The following is a 19,168-nucleotide window of genomic DNA, read 5'->3' as shown; positions in this document are numbered from 1 at the left end:
CCCTGGCGGAGAGTTGGGGTTCTGGTCTGAGCGCCTCGCCAGGCCAGGGAGGGCTTTACAAAGCAGTGACGACATTGGCTCCGCTCACCCTGAACATTATGCAACAGTGCACAGACCAACATTGGCGTACTTGGGGAATTCATTGTAAACCTCTAAGGTGAAGCAGAAAATGATGATTCGCCATGGTTATGCTTTTTTATGTTTCAATTTTTTAAAAATCAAAATGTTATTTTTTCATGTGGTTGCTTCTGATTTGCAGGTGGGGGAAGAAGCTGATCATCGTTGCCTCCCAGGACCTGCGTTACAGGGCCTTGATAGGCTTGGAGGGCGACCCTGACCTGAAACTCCCCGACTTCTCCTACTGCATTCTGGAGCGGCTGGGCCGGTCCCGGTGGCAGGGGGAGCTGCAGCGGGACCTCCACAGCACCGCGTTCAAGTACGGCACGGTTCTCAACCAGCGGGCCATACCTGACGAGTTAGGGGCATTTATTTCTTTCCCCTTAGATTGTCAAAGAAAAAAATGACAACAGCCAACACAACCGTAGCTGACTGGTGTGAATGAATCAAAATTATACCTTTTATTTTTTCTCAGATAGGCAAGAAATGTATTTTTGGTGTGCCACAAAATTTTAGTAGTTTATGTGCCATGAGGTGAAAAGGGTTGAAAATCGCTGAGTAAAAGGATGATTTGCCTCTCTGCTTTAAACGATGGGGCTCACTGGTCATTATGCCCTGGGTCTAAGCAGGAGCCTGCTGACGTGTCTTCCCTGTTCCTCTCAGCAGTCCCCAGTCCATGGGGGCTGGGAGCACAGTGCTTGCTTTTGGAAGAGACTTAGGGTGGCCATATGACTTACTGTCCAAATCGGACACAGAGTGGAAGGCAGAGCTGCCCAGGGGGAGCACCACGGAAGTGGGCATAAATTGGGGCCATCTGGTAAACCAGGATGTATGGTCACCCTTGTGTTGGCCATCACAGGAGTAGAGATCCATGTTTGATGATCTCGTATTTGATCACTCCCCTTATTGTCTTCTGCCCTGGCCACCACTTCCTGCTCTGTCCTGGCTTCTGCTCCCGTCTCCCCACCCTGCCTGCCTGGAGTTCTGGGTCCTGCTCCTGGGCTCGGGCATGGCTGTTCTTTCCAAGGTCATTGTCTCATAATGACTGTTCTCTCAGGATAGGACGGGTGTATCTCTGGTGTCTATGTCCAGGTGAGAGGCTCTCGACATGGGTGGGCGAAAGCAACTGACAAAGCAAAGTGACAGTGATCCTCTCCTCCAGGGTGGATGCCGGGAAGCTCCACTATCACAGGAAAATTCTGAACAAAAATGGGCTCATCACAATGCAGTCGCACGTGATCCGCTTGCCCAACGGAGCCCAGCAGCACTCCATCCTGCTGCTCCTGAACCGGTTCCACGTGGACAGGTAGGTGTTGTGAGACCACAGCACTCGGCTACTTCCGTATTGCAGCCCTCTGTATTACTATGTCTTTAAAGAGCAGAGGCCAAACCAAGTCAACTTCTAAAAAAATATAATCTATTCTGATTATGAAAAATAAGTCATGCTCCTTTAAAAAACCTGGAAATTATACAGCAAAGAAGGTAAAAAATGCCTATACCTCCAGAGCCCAGCATTAGGGACTATTCATATTTTGGCAAAGTTTTTGGGGAATGTAAAAATAAAAATAAATCAAATTTGATTTGTTATGGTGACAGAGTTGAGGTTGAATTATCTCAACTTAAAATGGCATGGTTTGGGGACCTGCAGCCATCATGATCAGCCTGTAGATGGTAAGGTCCTACTAAGATTAGTGTGTTGCTACTTAGCTGTGTGTCATAGGCAGGCAATACATCAAGCTGATGGAACATTCCCTTCTGAGAACCAGGGGCCTGTGCGAGTGAGTCTCTGGCTCTAACCCTCCCTGTTGGGGTGACTGACTACCTGACGTAGGAATGGGGGAAAGAAGTGTCCCTCCACCCTGCAGAGAGATCTCTGCCGTTGTGGGATGGGCAGGGACGGGGTGGGGGGGGGTTCAGGTGGTGCAGGGCCTAGAATGAGTGCCTTTGGGTCAGTTGTGAGCCCCAGGGCCTGGCTACCAGTCCTCTGTGTTGGGGGTGGGCGCTGTCCGGGAGAGTTGGGAGGCGGTGAGCAGACCCTTTCCCTGGACCGCAGGAACCGACTGATTCTCCGCAAATGACAGAGGCCTGGCCTCTGCCCAGGGCCCAGCGCTCCCTCTGCCCGTGGCACTAACTGAGGATTTCAGGAGTGAAATCTCAGGCTGAATTTGTTTCACATCTGTGTTTTAGAAATAATACATGGGGGAGAATTATACTCTGATAATTACATTTTAATTATTTAGTCATACTGTCCACTGGTAAAATATCTATCACCAAACTCACAACTGGCGTGTAGCCTGTGGTCCACCAAGAGCACGGGCAGCTGTGGCTAGAAGAGGGAACAGTGGATGATGTCAGAATCTGTAGTTAAATCTATCCCGACGCAGGCAGAGTCACCGAGCCTCCCTGAACAACACTTGGCTCTTCAGTATAGCGGCTATGACACGGTGCTTGGTACTAGTTCCTATACAGTAAATATCGATGTCCTCATTTGTTCTTTCGTTCCTCGAGAGGCATCAGAAATGGAGAAGTGTGTGCAGTCCCTGGGCCCCACCCAGAAGCCCTCCCTGCCCCTGGGCCTGGAGGCAGGTCAGGCCAAGGCCTCCTTCCCCAGCTGTGCTGGCAACGAGGCTCCTTTCTGCGCACACACCCCTCCGGGGTCCCCCAGGCACACACGGGAGGAGCGCTTCTCTTGAATAGTAGCTTCCTTTGGTGGCCTTTAGCGTGGAAGCATTTTTTGTGATATTGACTTCACAATGAAAATACAACATAAGGAGGGACCCGTCACTCAGCCCAGGGCTTCGGAGTCAGTGGTGTCATGATCCAGTGAGGAGAGCCCTGGACCTGAGGGGGCGACCTCCGTTCCTGTCGTGGACCCGGCAGCCTTAGGGCAGCTTCTTCACTCACTGAAGTTCTTTATGAGATAACCCGCCTTCCTCACCAAGTGAGTGATAAGGACTGTCAGCCTCCACTTTGAGGTATTACCAAAGTGTGCATTTTAGAGGGTCATTTCATAGAGTCTGGTCTGTACACTGCCCCTGATCAAGTGACCGAACCACTCTCTCCAGCCGTAAAGTTCAGGAGTCGGGCTTGAAATCTTGCCTGGAAAAATAAGCAGCCTTTAGCAATAGGTTTGAATAAATGAACCAATTTGTGTTTGTCACAGGAGGAGCAAATACAACATCCTCATGGAGAAGCTTTCGATGGTGCTGAGCACGCGGAATAACCAGATTGAGACCCTGGGGAAGCTGCGGGAAGAGCTGGTGAGCTGCTGGGCCCTGTGGGTGGGCGGGCGCCCTGGGCAGTTCTCCTGGGCTGGCCACCCCGCCCCCGCCCCGGGCAGGCCTCGCTGCCCTGCCCCACAGCCCGCAGTGCCTGGTCCGGTACTATTCCTGTGAATTGTAGGGCGGTCTTGCCTCTCCCTGCATGAAACAAGTGAGATTTTCACAAAAAATTCCCAGGCCTTAACCCTCACCCTCCTTGCTCCTGACTGACTTCCTTTCCCCCGGGGGTTTGTTCTAAGACCTGCTGTAAAACCCCTATGGAGGCCTGACCTGTGCTGGCGCAGTGGCTAAAGCATCGACTTGGAATGCTGAGGTCGCTGGTTCAAATCTCCGGGCTTACACAGGCAAGGCACATATGAGAAGCAACTACTACTACAAATTGATGCTTCTGGCTCCTCTCCTCCCACCTTTCTCTCTCCTCTCTCTAAAAATCAATAAATAAAGTTTAAAAAAGAAAGTCCCTATGGAGTGGTAAGTCTGGACATGGACATTTACTTTCGTAATTAAGCTTGTAATTGTAAAAAATATTTGGTTTTTAGAGAGAGAGATGGAGAGAGGGAAACAGACTTGTTGCCACACTTATCTGTGCACTCATTTTTTTATTCTTGTCTGTGCCATGACTGGGGATTGAACCTACAACCTCAGCATGTTGAGATGATGCTGTCACCAACTGAGCTACCCTGCCAGGGCCCAGCTTGTAGTCTTGTTCCCAGGGGTTTTATATTGACGTATCAGTGACTTTACTAAGAAGGGGGTGAGATGACATGGAGGGAGAGCAGTTACCAGCCTGTATCATCTTGGGGCCGAGAGCAGAGGCAGCGGCGAGTGAGAACGAGCGGAGGAAGGCGTGGGGGGTGCTGCGTCCAGTCTGGCGTGAGCAGTCTTCAGTGGCGGTGTAGGAAAAGCCAGCATTAGAAATGGGAGAAAAACCAGTTGCCCTCTAGGTTAAGTAGAACTTGAAGCTTAAGATTTTTGGGTAACAGAAATTAGTCCCCAAAGGAACGTGGCTGAGAGTCCGCTCCCAGACGCCAGGACGGTCCCTCTGCTCACCGTGTGCCCCGTCAGGAAGCTCTTGTCGCCGCTGTTACTGTTCAGGGGAGGGTCTGCTCCCCATGCTAGGTTCACTGCACCCCAGTGGCCGCAAAGCAGACGCTACAAACCGAGGCATGTGGGTCCCGCCTGGCCTGTACATTGTTCAAAATAAATTTGACCTAGCATTTTTTAAAGTTTGAGATTTCTCCTGAAACATCTAAATTTCTAGCTTCCCTTGAAATATTAGAAGCTCTGGCAGACCTGGGCCTTCATTCTCTCGGGCCAGCTGTGCGCCGGCCAGCGCCCCCAGACCCCTGCTCTGTCACCTCAGACACTGGGGCACAGAGTCGGCACAGTTTGTCTGTATGTGTGCACTGCTGATTGTGGTAGGAGAGAAATGTCGCTCTGTCTGAGTCTTATCAAAACTAGAAAAATGGAAGGCAGAGATTTTCCAGGCCTCTTCTTAAGAGACCCTAACGTAAATGAAGAAGATTCCTACGTGCCCAATGAAAGACTGTCTGCCTGTTTCGCTCTTCATGTTTCCTGGGCAGCCCAGGCAGACACAGACTGAAGCCCTCTCCTTACTGGGCCACGCGGGCAAGAGGGCCTCGTCTGGTCTCAGATCAGCCCTGCAGACTATAAGCAACGAGATACAACTGTTACAGGACATTTCATTGATTCATTCGACAGAAACTTTAGTGAGTGGGCACTGTGAGTCAGAACCACATCCCACACCAAGATGGCAAAAACTAATGGGGGTGGGGGTGCCTCGCGCTGCCGTGGAGCAGTCAGTGGACCTGGAGGGGCAGGGGGCACCCACTGGAGGGGCGGAGGGGCACCCGCTGGAGGGGCAGGGGGCACCCGCTGGAGGGGCGGAGGGGCACCCGCTGGAGGGGCAGGGGGCACCCGCTGGAGGGGCGGAGGGCACCCGCTGGAGGGGCGGAAGGGCACCCGCTGGAGGGGCAGGGGGCACCCGCTGGAGGGGCAGAGGGGCACCCGCTGGAGGGGCAGGGGGCACCCGCTGGAGGGGCGGAGGGGCACCCGCTGGAGGGGCAGGGGGCACCCGCTGGAGAGCTGCTCGGGAGGCAGGGCGGAGCTCCGGGAGGCAGGGTGTGGCTCCTTCGGAGAGCTGGGGCGCTCTGGCGCGAGTGTCAGAGCTGGCCTTTGGAAGTCAGGTGCTCCCGAAGCAGACAGGAGGGACGGCGTTTCTGGCGAGGGAGAGCGGCCTGAGCAGAGGGGAGGCTGGGGGAGGCTGCGGAACTTTCTCGGGGTCGGCGGGAAGGGGAAGCTGGGGCCACCCAGGCAGGGTCTTCAGTGCCAGGTGGAGGACAGGGGACTTCAGCCTGGTAGAGTGCTGGTGGCAGTTTAGAAGTGGGTGAGTTACCAGGAGAGAAGCGTGTTCAGGAAATGAACTGGTGAACCAGGGAGAGATTGGAAGTGGGCAGCGAGATAGGTGCTCTTGCCGCAGGCGGGGTGGGAAACTCACTGGAAGTTTTTAGGGGACATTTGGGAGGAGCTACTAGCAGGACCTGGGGAGTGACCTCAGCCAGGATGTAGAGCTGAACGAGGAGTCTGGTCCTACGTGGGTTAGTGCTGCTCGCAGACATCAACTGGAACTGGAGGGCCAGCTCGTGAGGCCAGGGACCATGTCTTCACTGTTGAACCCCACCATGAGGAGAGTGCCTGGCCCACAGTAAAGGCTCAGTTGTATTTGTGAATGGATGTATGAATAAAGTCAAGTACAGAAAGAGGAACAAGTTTGGGTGGACAACATTTCACTTTAGGATTTACTGAGTATGAGGCAGTAGGAGTCGAGGTCAGGGCGGCCTGGGCAGGAGTCAGTGAGTACCTAGCCGTAGGTGAGGGAGACGACAGGAATGTGGATGCTGACTTTGGGGGACAGGGCACAGGGAGGCTCCCGTTGCTTCTTTCTCTTTTGTGAGCCCCTGATGGTAGCCCTCAGAGGCAGGACTACATCATCCTCCCTCCCGCAGAATGGACCAGGGCTGAGGACCATGTGTTGGGGCTGGGGTTTGATGAATGAGTTTCTGAAGGTTCTTTCCACGATACTGGGGGCATGGCCAGGTCAACAATAGATGCCATTTCCAAGCCAGTGGGTTTGAATGAGCCGTATGGGGGCCACCTGTATTTCTTTGATAGCTGTATGTTCTGCCCCCAGCAGCCAGAGTGCTGGCTAGTCGGAGTTGATCACACATGTGGTCCGGTAGCCCACAGACATTTGCTCCCTCTCTGTCCCCAGAGTGTAAGAGGAAAACCTGTGAGACTCACCTAACAGCTCTCAGTCACGCGTCCTCCTGTGGCTAGTCGTGACTTACAGCAGTGGTCACCGGCCTCCCCGGTCAGGGGTTGCAGAGTCAAGCCCAGCAGTGGCCGGGCTGGGGATACAAATGAGTCCACAGGTCAGGCAGAACTGGAGAAGTTCAGCTTGATATCAGCATGGATTCAAGAGATACTTCATTTTCTCTTAACTGTCGTAAGAGAAGAGCAGCACAAAAGTGGCACTCAGAGGAAACTGCCGGCCTCTCTGCAGAGCCTCCGGGAGCACCTGCACCGCGCGGCCGCGCAGTCTGGGCGGGGCACTGTCCTCGGCTCCGCCCGCTGCACGGAGCACAGGCCTAGGGTTTGTTGCCAGATCTTGTTTTTCAGGAGAAGCAGCATGTGGCTTTTTATATGAAATCTCTCACTTTTCAGTGTTGGCAAGTTAAGGACTTTTATGTGAAAAAACACAGCGGTAGTGGAGGCCGGTGGTTGAAACCCTTTAGCTGGGATGCGCTCACAGTCGTTTAGGCTGTATCGTCCGGCCGAAGTGTGAGTGAGGGCGTTTAGGCTGTATCGTCCGGCCGAAGTGTGAGTGAGGGCGTTTAGGCTGTATCGTCCGGCCGAAGTGTGAGTGAGGGCGTTTAGGCTGTATCGTCCGGCCGAAGTGTGAGTGAGGGCGAGTCGTGACTGCACAGACAGACTCCGGCCGAAGTGTGAGTGAGGGCGAGTCGTGACTGCACAGACAGACTCTGGGGAGTGTGAGTAAGGGCGAGTCGTGACTGCACAGACAGACTCTGGGGAGTGTGAGTGAGGGCGAGTCGTGACTGCACAGATAGACTCTGGGGAGTGTGAGTGAGGGCGAGTCGTGACTGCACAGACAGACTCTGGGGAGTGTGAGTAAGGGCGAGTCGTGACTGCACAGACAGACTCTGGGGAGTGTGAGTGAGGGCGAGTCGTGACTGCACAGACAGACTCCGGCCGGAGTGTGAGTGAGGGCGAGTCGTGACTGCACAGACAGACTCTGGGGAGTGTGAGTGAGGGCGAGTCGTGACTGCACAGACAGACTCTGGGGAGTGTGAGTGAGGGCGAGTCGTGACTGCACAGACAGACTCTGGGGAGTGTGAGTGAGGGCGAGTCGTGACTGCACAGACAGACTCTGGGGAGTGTGAGTGAGGGCGAGTCGTGACTGCACAGACAGACTCTGGGGAGTGTGAGTGAGGGCGAGTCGCGACTGCACAGACAGACTCCGGCCGGAGTGTGAGTGAGGGCGAGTCGTGACTGCACAGACAGACTCTGGGGAGTGTGAGTGAGGGCGAGTCGTGACTGCACAGATAGACTCTGGGGAGTGTGAGTGAGGGCGAGTCGTGACTGCACAGACAGACTCTGGGGAGTGTGAGTGAGGGCGAGTCGTGACTGCACAGACAGACTCTGGGGAGTGTGAGTGAGGGCGAGTCGTGACTGCACAGACAGACTCCGGCCGGAGTGTGAGTGAGGGCGAGTCGTGACTGCACAGACAGACTCTGGGGAGTGTGAGTAAGGGCGAGTCGTGACTGCACAGACAGACTCTGGGGAGTGTGAGTGAGGGCGAGTCGTGACTGCACAGACAGAATCTGGGGAGTGTGAGTAAGGGCGAGTCGTGACTGCACAGACAGACTCTGGGGAGTGTGAGTGAGGGCGAGTCGTGACTTCACAGACAGACTCTGGGGAGTGTGAGTGAGGGCGAGTCGTGACTGCACAGACAGACTCTGGGGAGTGTGAGTGAGGGCGAGTCGAGACTGCACAGACAGACTCCGGCCGGAGTGTGAGTGAGGGCGAGTCGTGACTGCACAGACAGACTCTGGGGAGTGTGAGTGAGGGCGAGTCGTGACTGCACAGATAGACTCTGGGGAGTGTGAGTGAGGGCGAGTCGTGACTGCACAGACAGACTCTGGGGAGTGTGAGTGAGGGCGAGTCGTGACTGCACAGACAGACTCTGGGGAGTGTGAGTGAGGGCGAGTCGTGACTGCACAGACAGACTCTGGGGAGTGTGAGTGAGGGCGAGTCGTGACTGCACAGATAGACTCTGGGGAGTGTGAGTGAGGGCGAGTCGTGACTGCACAGACAGACTCTGGGGAGTGTGAGTGAGGGCGAGTCGTGACTGCACAGACAGACTCTGGGGAGTGTGAGTGAGGGCGAGTCGTGACTGCACAGACAGACTCGGGAGTGTGAGTGAGGGCGAGTCGTGACTGCACAGACAGACTCTGGGGAGTGTGAGTGAGGGCGAGTCGCGACTGCACAGACAGACTCCGGCCGGAGTGTGAGTGAGGGCGAGTCGTGACTGCACAGACAGACTCTGGGGAGTGTGAGTGAGGGCGAGTCGTGACTGCACAGATAGACTCTGGGGAGTGTGAGTGAGGGCGAGTCGTGACTGCACAGATAGGCTCTGGGGAGTGTGAGTGAGGGCGAGTCGTGACTGCACAGACAGACTCTGGGGAGTGTGAGTGAGGGCGAGTCGTGACTGCACAGACAGACTCCGGCCGGAGTGTGAGTGAAGGCGAGTCATGACTGCACAGACAGACTCTGGGGAGTGTGAGTGAGGGCGAGTCGTGACTGCACAGACAGACTCTGGGGAGTGTGAGTGAGGGCGAGTCGTGACTGCACAGACAGACTCTGGGGAGTGTGAGTGAGGGCGAGTCGTGACTGCACAGACAGACTCTGGGGAGTGTGAGTGAGGGCGAGTCGTGACTGCACAGACAGACTCCGGCCGGAGTGTGAGTGAGGGCGAGTCGTGACTGCACAGACAGACTCTGGGGAGTGTGAGTGAGGGCGAGTCGTGACTGCACAGACAGACTCTGGGGAGTGTGAGTGAGGGCGAGTTGTGACTGCACAGATAGACTCCGGCCGGAGTGTGAGTGAGGGCGAGTCGCGACTGCACAGATAGACTCCGGCCGGAGTGTGAGTGAGGGCGAGTCGCGACTGCACAGACAGACTCCGGCCGGAGTGTGAGTGAGGGCGAGTCGCGACTGCACAGATAGACTCCGGCCGGAGTGTGAGTGAGGGCGAGTCGCGACTGCACAGACAGACTCCGGCCGGAGTGTGAGTGAGGGCGAGTCGCGACTGCACAGACAGACTCCGGCCGGAGTGTGAGTGAGGGCGAGTCGTGACTGCACAGATAGACTCCGGCCGGAGTGTGAGTGAGGGCGAGTCGTGACTGCACAGATAGACTCCGGCCGGAGTGTGAGTGAGGGCGAGTCGCGACTGCACAGATAGACTCCGGCCGGAGTGTGAGTGAGGGCGAGTCGCGACTGCACAGACAGACTCCGGCCGGAGTGTGAGTGAGGGCGAGTCGTGACTGCACAGACAGACTCTGGGGAGTGTGAGTGAGGGCGAGTCGTGACTGCACAGATAGGCTCTGGGGAGTGTGAGTGAGGGCGAGTCGTGACTGCACAGACAGACTCTGGGGAGTGTGAGTGAGGGCGAGTCGTGACTGCACAGACAGACTCCGGCCGGAGTGTGAGTGAAGGCGAGTCATGACTGCACAGACAGACTCTGGGGAGTGTGAGTGAGGGCGAGTCGTGACTGCACAGACAGACTCTGGGGAGTGTGAGTGAGGGCGAGTCGTGACTGCACAGACAGACTCTGGGGAGTGTGAGTGAGGGCGAGTCGTGACTGCACAGACAGACTCTGGGGAGTGTGAGTGAGGGCGAGTCGTGACTGCACAGACAGACTCTGGGGAGTGTGAGTGAGGGCGAGTCGTGACTGCACAGACAGACTCCAATTTTAAAAATGTTTTTAACTTTTTTTCTCTTTGCTCCACTGCCTGTGGGAGGCATGTATGTATTAATAATTAATACACTTAGTTGGTAAAAATTAAAACAGTATGAAAAGGTATACAATGAGAAGTCTCCTCTTCCCTCCCTCAACCTCGTTCTCAGCCCGGTAGATCCTTCCGGGTCTCTCTGGGAAAAGGGTCGTGTGTGGTCGTCGTGTGTGTGTGTGTGTGTGTGTGTGTGTGTGTGTCCCGTCATCGGAAGGTCCAGCTGTTCCTGCATTGCTCTGCGCCTGTTTTGTTCCCTTGACAATGCCACTTGGCAGCCTTTCCTCATTAATACCGCCAGCATGTTCCCACTCAGGATGATTAACTCGGGTCTCGAATTTGTGTTCGTTCACGTGTTTCTTTAGTAGTTTCAGCCACCTGCTTGTGCCTAATGGTCGCTTTCCCTGTTGTTTTGGCAGGGGCTGTGCGAGAGGACGTTTAAGCGCCTGTACCAGTACATGCTGAATGCAGGTCTGACGAAGGTGATCTCTCTTCCCTTACACGAGATTCACCCTGAACGCGGGCCCTGTAAGACAAAGAAAGGTAAAGGCGGTCTCAGCCTCGCTTCCCTGGGCCGCGCGACGGCTTCCGCTCCTTCCTCCCTCTCGGCTCCGGCCGCCTCTCGTCGCGTCTGCCCGCTGTGGGGGCCTTCACATCCCCTCAGCTCTTCCCGGTGCCTGGCTGGGGTCTTCTCTATAAAGGTACTCCGGAAGTGTCTGCTGAGTGACAGTGACTCTGACTGCTGGCAAACGTCTCTGTGTGGCTGTCCCTCTAATTTTTCAAATCCCCAGTGTACAAAGGACAGGTTCTCCTTGTCCTTTGTACACGAAGCCACTGAAGCGCGCTGTGTGGCCAGGTCCCATTATTCAGGTAGTATCACCATTTTACTTGTAAGACAGATGCTGCCTAACTTACATAAGATTGCACACTCTGAGCAGCAGCAGCAGAGGTAAGACTTAAATCTCAAAAAGTTCAACTAAGGACAATGGTCTATAAAACGTTGAAAACCTTCCTTAGTCCTTTATTTTTTTTCTATTCTTGATTTTTTTGCGCCGTGCTGTTTACCTCCCCTGATTAACCAAAGTCATTAAAAAAGCTGAGGGTCAGAGCTTTCAGTAAAAGATGGTAGTCTCCCGAATTCAGCTCTAGGGATGATGATAGATATGAAAGGAGTAAACCCACTGGTACAGAAAGGGCGGGATGTGACGGCAGAGAGAGCCGTCAACAGCATGTTGGTGCTCAGAGGTAGATGGGCGACGGGAACCGCCTGCGCAGGCCGGGGCAGCGGAGTGCCTGCCAAGGGCAGTAGCCAAGACCTGACGCCTCAGGACCTGAAGTCGGCTGAAACTGGAGGTTCCGGGTACCTTTGAAAGCGCCGCGTGGACGGAGCTGGAGCTGGAGAATTGGTCAGTGGTCGTGTGAAAAGCCATCTGTACCCCCGGCCCCTCGCCTGCTGCACACGGCCAAGCGAGGGCCCTTGCCCACAGAGACCCAGTCTGGTTTACCCTAAGAGAAGACTCACCGGAGGGATTCTAGACTCACAGCCACGAGACCCAGATAGGGACAGGGCGCTACACTGAAAATGGGGGCTAGGTGACAAGGGACAGTGCCCATACAATGGAAGGTAAGTCTCCTCACTGCCATTCCCAGCGTGGCTCCTGGAATAGCCAGACCTTCACCCGCCCAGACCAGAGGCCAGAGGCTCCCTTTCTGCAGAAACCAACCAGTCCAGGAGAAAAGACAGCTGATGAAATTTGCAGGCTTCTCATAATAACTGGTCCTGCCTGCTCGCCCTTCACGGAAACCCGCACGTGACAGCCCCCCCCCCCCCCCCCCCGCCTCCAAAACACCTAAAACTCGGGGCTTCGGGGCAGCATTTCAGTGTTTCACCCAACATGTGAGGAAGACTCTAGTATGAATGTAAGAGAAACGGACGAGCTTAGAAACGAAGTGAAGAGCCGAAGAAAACGTTTTTAAAAAAGAATCCTCAGAGAGAAGAGGTTATATGCATGAAACTATAGCAAGAGTCTATAAAGAAGAGATGTGCAGAAAATAAAAAAGAGCTCTTGGAATTAAAAGAAATATGACTTGCAATAAAACATGTAGTAGAAGGGAAGATAGTAAGATAAAGTTGAGAAAATCTTCCAGAAAGAATAGAAACTCAAAAGAAATGGGAAACGGGAGAGCAAAGTGGAAAGTAAGAGGCCGAGAGAAAAATCCACACAGCGCGGGCCCCAGAGATGGAGGGAGGGCATGTGCAGGGCGCTGCGTGGGGGAGTGGGGGAGAAGCGACAGGACCGTTCTCCAGACCTCAGGGAGAGGTTTCCAGATCCCACGGACCCCGGAGACGAAGGGAGGGCGCGTGCAGGGCGCGGAGTGGGGGAGTGGGGGAGTGGGGGAGGGCCCAGAGACGGAGGGAGGGCATGTGCAGGACGCAGAGTGGGGGAGTGGGGGAGAAGCGACAGGACCGTTCTCCAGACCTCAGGGAGAGGTTTCCGGATCCAAAGACCTGTCTGGAGCCTTAGCATAGTGAACAGAAGGAATCCCACACCAAATCCGGTATCTCGAGACTTCAGAAATCCGTGGTCAAAAGCCTTCAGGGAGGGGACGCCAGACTGCCCAGTGGTAACTGACGCTGGAAGACTTTGGAGCGAGGCCAACAGCATTCTGAAGGAAACGGACTTGCGGTCTACAGCTTTTTACTCAGGTGTGAGAATAAGGACATTTGCAGGACGCAGAGCTGCACAGCTGCATCTCCCATCTCCCGTGTCCTCTTAGGGACCCACGGGAGGATGCACACCATCAGATGGCAGACTAAGCCAAGGGGCAGGACAGCGTGGGTGCCCAGAACAGGGGCATGACACGCATGGGGAGATGGCAGAGGGAACCGCGGAGCCGGCTCTGGGAGCAGCTGTGCAGACGATTCCCGACCAGTGGAAGTCTGCAAAGGCCATGCCCAGTGCCTGTGAGTGAGTCTAGTGAACCTTGTACTTTTGTCACAGTCTGAGCATGAATTTGATGGTAGGTACACGGAAAACCCAGCAAGTGGGAACAAAGTTATCAACTCCAAGGAAACCCAACATGCTACGCCTGTGTGCTGGACTTTGTCAGCATAGAGCGTGTCCTGTGGAGACGGCTTCGTAAACCCAACATGCTCACGCCTGTGTGCTGGACTTTGTCAGCATAGAGCGTGTCCTGTGGAGACGGCTTCGTAAACCCAACATGCTCACGCCTGTGTGCCGGACGTTGTCAGCATAGAGCGTGTCCTGTGGACCAGCTTCGTAAACCCAACATGCTCACGCCTGTGTGCCGGACGTTGTCAGCATAGAGCGTGTCCTGTGGGGACGGCTTCATAAACCCAACATGCTCACGCCTGTGTGCTGGACTTTGTCAGCATAGAGCGTGTCCTGTGGGGACGGCTTCGTAAACCCAACATGCTCACGCCTGTGTGCTGGACTTTGTCAGCATAGAGCGTGTCCTGTGGGGACGGCTTCGTAAACCCAACATGCTCACGCCTGTGTGCTGGACTTTGTCAGCATAGAGCGTGTCCTGTGGGGACGACTTCGTAACCACAGCTCGGGAGGCCGTGCTCGATCAGGACAGACCCAGCACTCAGCTCTGCCCGTAAGAAGTGGCTTTCGTATTTGTTGAGTGACTAAGAAGTACCACTCTGAGGGTATGTCTCGTCCTTTATTGCCTTGCTTAGTTGGACTCCCTGCCCACCCTGTCGGCCTTCCCTGTGTCTGAGAAGTCTTGTGGAGAAACTGATAACACAGATATTACCATACAACAGGTGCAGAGCAAAGGAGGGCGCACCTGGGGTGGTAGGGAAGTGCTCTAGGGCAGACCTCCTCTTTGAGTCCCTTCAGGGGGACTAGAATTCCTCAGGGAAGAGTGGGTGGCATCAGCCTTCAAGTAGACAGGAACGGGAAGTACTGCTGTGTCCTGGAGCAGGGAGGAAAGGGGCCAGGAACCGAAAGGTGTACTAGGGACGTAACTGTTGGAGGACCCCCAGGATTGGGCTAGAAGTTAGACTGTCTGCATGCTTAAAACTGTCGTGACCTGTGGATCTGTTCATCATTTTTACTTTCTTGTCTGTTGCAAGAAAGGCATTAAAAGTAAACAGGCAAGCCTGACCAGGTGGTAGCACAGTGGATAAAGCTTTGGCCTGGGATGCTGAGGACCCAGGTTCAAAACCCTGATGCCGCTGGCTTGAGCGCAGGCTCACCAACTTGAGCCCAGTTTCACCAGCTTGAGTGTGGATCACAGACATGACTCCATGGTCACTGGCTTGAGCCCAAGATCACTTGGCCAGAGCCCCCGGTCAAGACACTTACGAGAAGCAATGAACAACTAAGGTGCTGCAACTATGAGCTAATGCTTCTCATCTTTCTCCCTTCTTGTCAGTAATCTGTCCCTGTCCCTCTCCCTCTTTCTCTTTCTCTCTCTCTCTCTCAATAAAGAAAGAAAGAAAGAAATTTTATTTTTAAAACATGGAGAAACAAAGATGGAAATACCATTAAAGACCTTTTCTTGCTGGGCGGCAGCCATGGAGCAAAGCTTCTTCCAGGCTTGAGGTCCCTGGAAATTAAACTAGCCACTTGAAAGTAAAGACACCTGGATGGACTTTGAAGTAAGACAGCCCGGGCTGGAATTCCTGTTCTGTCATTTCCCGTTGGGATGATGACCTCTCTACACCTCATTTTTCTCATCAGGATTTTCTGGGGATACTACTACTTTCCGGAATGCTGTGGGTCTTACAAGAGTCACTGTACACAGATCAGGGGCCACAAGCTGGTGGCCTGTCAGCCATATCCATTTAATGTGGCTCTCGGTGTTTGTTTTAATTGAATTTGTTTCTGGCATTTAAAAATCAGAAAGTTTACCTAAAAAGTCAGCCTTTCAGCTTCTCTGTACAAATAAAATTAGGCAACACTGAACTGCATTCTTCAGTAGCAACTGGCAAGGCAGAGGAGTGCTGCCCCCTTTCTGTGGGGCCATCTTCCCTGTCGGTCAAGGGCACTTTCTGCTATGGGACTCACAACTGGCTTCGCTCTGAAGTGTCATCCGTCTGACCCCGAAGGCATGTCCATGCTCAGAGGTCTGTCACACAGTGAGTGGTCCCAAGTTATCTCAAAGTCTACAGCTGGGAGGATGAGGCCTCCGAGCAGGAGGGTCAGCGTGACCCAGATCACAGTACTGAGGAGAGTGGTGGCTTCAGCCCCGTCTGTGGGGTTAAGAGGGCAGGCGCCCTATTGTTACACACACGCACAGCGCGTCCATTCGGACTGTTGAGGAGGCCATCGTTCCCGTGGTAATCTTGTCCCCACCTTCTGCTGCTCGGCCTCCTCACAGCAGTCCCCTCACGTCCTGGGTCACGCCGTGTTTCAGCCACTGTGAGCTCCGTGGGGGTGGTGGCCTCTCCCCTCACGCTCTGCCTGTCCTTGATGCTGTGCAGCGTGTGCTTGGAGCAGAGCAGGCACTAAGCAAATGTTTAGCAAGTTCAAATTAATTAGCTGCCACTTCGGTTACCTTCCTTGTGCGGGAGACAGGGACAAATGCACTGTTAGTCTTTTTTGCCTAGAGCTTTGTCATCTCAGTTGGCAAAATTAACATAAAACTTTCCCTGTAAGGCATTATGGCATAGACAGGACTTAAATAATAAATAAAGGTGATGTGTTACTTCATGTAAATTTACAGGTGTGCCCGGATATGTGGGTTTCTAAAAGCCCATAAACAAAGAGCTTGGATTTAGGCATATTTCAAATGCATTACAGAAAGCTACAGTGATCTGTTTTGCAAAAAGCAAGAACATCCTTGGTAATGAAAACAGTCAACCTGAACTGATCTGTTTTGCAAATTTGGTTTATTTTCTTCAAGTGTTTACCAGTCACTCTGTGCTTATTAAATAGGGCTGAGAAAAGGAGGGAAGAGAGATAGGAGTGAACTTCGCAGTCCCTCAGAAAGGATCCCAGTCAGAAGCAGCTGACGGGAGCTGGGCTTCCTGTCGCTGAGGCCCAAGGTGGCCATCTGAGCAGGTCCTCTGGGTTTGGTGACAGGGCAGAGAGCTTTGCAGCGGATGGCTGTGGGTCTGTTTATGATGTGGACCCTTGCCACAGCTGTTAGCCCATGATTCTTACAAAGCAAAAATCAAGTTCAAGATTTGCAGGAAACAAAATGAATATATATACAAAAATCAGTGTATTTTTATACACTTGTAAATGAACAACCCAAAAATGAAATTAAGAAAACAATAGCATCAAAAAGAATAAAATACTTAAGAATAACAAAAGAAGCACAAAACATACTTTGAAAGCTGTTACACATGTTGACAAAAGTTTAAGATCTAGGGAGTGGGGGGAACGTCCATGTTCGTGGGTTAGAAGACTGAGCACTGACATAACAGCGCTCCTCAGACTGAGCTTCAGATCCCACTCAACGCCTGTCAGACGCCCAGCTGACGTCTTTGTAGAAATTGACAAGCTAGTTCTAAAATTCATGCGGAATTGTGAGGGGCCCAGAAAGCTAACACAATTCTTAGAAACAAGAAGTGGGAGAACCCACGATTCCCCATTTCAGCATTTATACGAAGCAACAGTAATCAAGTCGGCACAGTACTGACACAAGGACAGATACAAAGATCAATGGGATGGAACTGCGAATCTAGAAATAAGGGCACACATCTGTGGTCAACTCATTTTCAACAAGAGTGCCAAGACCATTCAATGGGGAAAGGCCAATCACAACAGGCCACTACTGTGTGATTCCATTTATGGGAAAGTTCAGTATAGGGCGTTGAGAAGTAGATTAGTAAGTACTTAGCTAAATGGTTTGAGGCGATGATCTAGAATTGACTGTTGACAGGTGCACACACCTGTGAACACACTAAATAACCACTGACTTGTACACTTTCAATGGGTGAATTGCATGGTATTTGAATTTGATCTCAATAAAGCTGTTCATTAAAAACAAAACAAAACATGTAACAGCACAGCAAATTAAATTAAGGTCATTACCATGACAAAAGGGGACCTTTAAAATATTATAGTTAGATTAAAGTATACAAGTTAAGAAAAAGGAGAAATGAGTCGTATTGAGAAGGATTAAAATGCAGTAAAATAAATATAAATGTTTAAAAGAGCTCAAAAACCGGAAAACTGGAATGAAAAAGTGAGGATTAGAAACAAGGATGAAGAGTGAGCACACAGAAAGGGGAGAGAAAGGTGTCAGGGAAGTTCAAAGCCTAGACCAGCAACGGTGCTGGGAAAACAGTTAAACAGCGCGAAGTCTTTAAGTGGAAAGTGACAAAGTTGATTAAAGACACTGGCTTAAAAAATGATGAGCCATCACTATCAATCAGGAAGATAAATAGTATAACAATAAAATAAGACAGAAAACGCCACTTCCCCAATGGCCCTGTCGTTTCGTTCCCACCTCTGCCTTTGCTGGTGTCCTCCCCTCTGCCTGGAATGCCGGTCCTCTTCTGCCCGGAGAGTTCCTGTGTACCCTTTACCGTCCCGCCAAGCGTCAGCTCCGTCTGTCCCCCTGCCAGCCCCGTCCTGCTGTGCCCTCACCCACCGAGTCCGTGCTGGCAGGAGAGCCCCAGCCCCACAGCTTGCGTGCTCAGCACTTCCGCAGGCTCACAGGGCTGCCCGTTACCCCCGCCTCAGGAGAGGGACCTGAGCCAGAGACGTTAGCAGCTGGTGTAGAGCTGGAACTCACTTGGGCTGTGGGAGGCCCAGACACATGTCCTTGGCACACCCCAGCCGCTCGGGAGCCGCCCTCTGCAGCAGAGGTCTCAAACTCGCGGGCCGCATGCGCCCCGCCGAACAATTTTTTGCGGCCCGCAGACTAATCCACGAACTACAGTTTCTGGTCGTTTTGTGACACTGAAAAGTTTCGCGTAACAGTTGCCTTTTGTAGACCTAGTGCGGCCCGCCGAACGGCTGTGATCTTGCTCTGCGGCCCACATGCTGAGTTGAGTTTGAGACCCCTGCTCTACAGGGTGGGGACCCTGTCACCCTTGTCCCTCTGTGTTCTGGGCCCAACACGGAACAGACGCTGTGGAGCTGGACTGAAGGCCCCAAACAGTCTCCTGGCATTTTCAGCCTGGGTGACTAGAGACGACTCTTGATCCTAAAAGCTGTTTTCCAGGGTTGTTGTGGGTATAGTAGCAACGGTAAAGGCCGTAGGCACAGCTGTTGAGTGTTACTTGTATGCCAGGCACTGTCCTGAGTACTCTGAGAAAGGTACTGTTCTTGTCCCCATTTTATAGCTGAATACCTGAGCCCCAGAGGTCATTCCACTCACCCACCGTTACACAGCGGGTAAGTGGCAGAGGCAGGTGCCCACCAGACAGACAGACTCCAGAGCCCATACTTTTAACCGGTGTCGTCACCCTGAGCGGGGACTGCAGCAGCTCCTGCGTCATTCTGGGTGCTGCGCTGAACTCCGCACTTCCAGCCCCAGCTCGGGCCTCTGCAGGTGCCCATGGGAGTCGCGGCCTCAGACTTTCCCGTGGGCCAGCTTATCATCCAGACTCGAAATGACTCGAGCACTGACCAGCCTGGCCCCGGGTCAGGAATGTGCGTGTGTGTGCGCACACACGCGTGTGTGTGTGTGTTGGTGGGGGGAGGAGAGTAACACTGAATCTCCTAGCATC

General features: G+C 53.3%; 1 protein-coding gene across 1 annotated transcript in view; it reads left to right on the top strand.

Moving 5' to 3' along the window:
* GTF3C1 (general transcription factor IIIC subunit 1) overlaps positions 1-19,168 on the top strand; it is a 78,323-nt gene that overhangs the window by 9,526 nt on the left and 49,629 nt on the right. Inside the window, exons 3-6 of the mRNA XM_066275493.1 lie at positions 260-436; positions 1,280-1,423; positions 3,281-3,377; positions 10,926-11,049. Coding sequence (XP_066131590.1) covers positions 260-436; positions 1,280-1,423; positions 3,281-3,377; positions 10,926-11,049 — 542 coding nt within the window. The remainder of the gene's footprint in view (positions 1-259; positions 437-1,279; positions 1,424-3,280; positions 3,378-10,925; positions 11,050-19,168) is intronic.

This window comes from Saccopteryx bilineata, chromosome 4 (genome assembly GCF_036850765.1).
Source record: "Saccopteryx bilineata isolate mSacBil1 chromosome 4, mSacBil1_pri_phased_curated, whole genome shotgun sequence".
Taxonomy (NCBI): Eukaryota; Metazoa; Chordata; class Mammalia; order Chiroptera; family Emballonuridae; genus Saccopteryx; species Saccopteryx bilineata.
The sequence above is the reverse complement of the archived record's forward strand: the minus strand, read 5'-3'. Positions and strand labels throughout refer to the sequence as shown.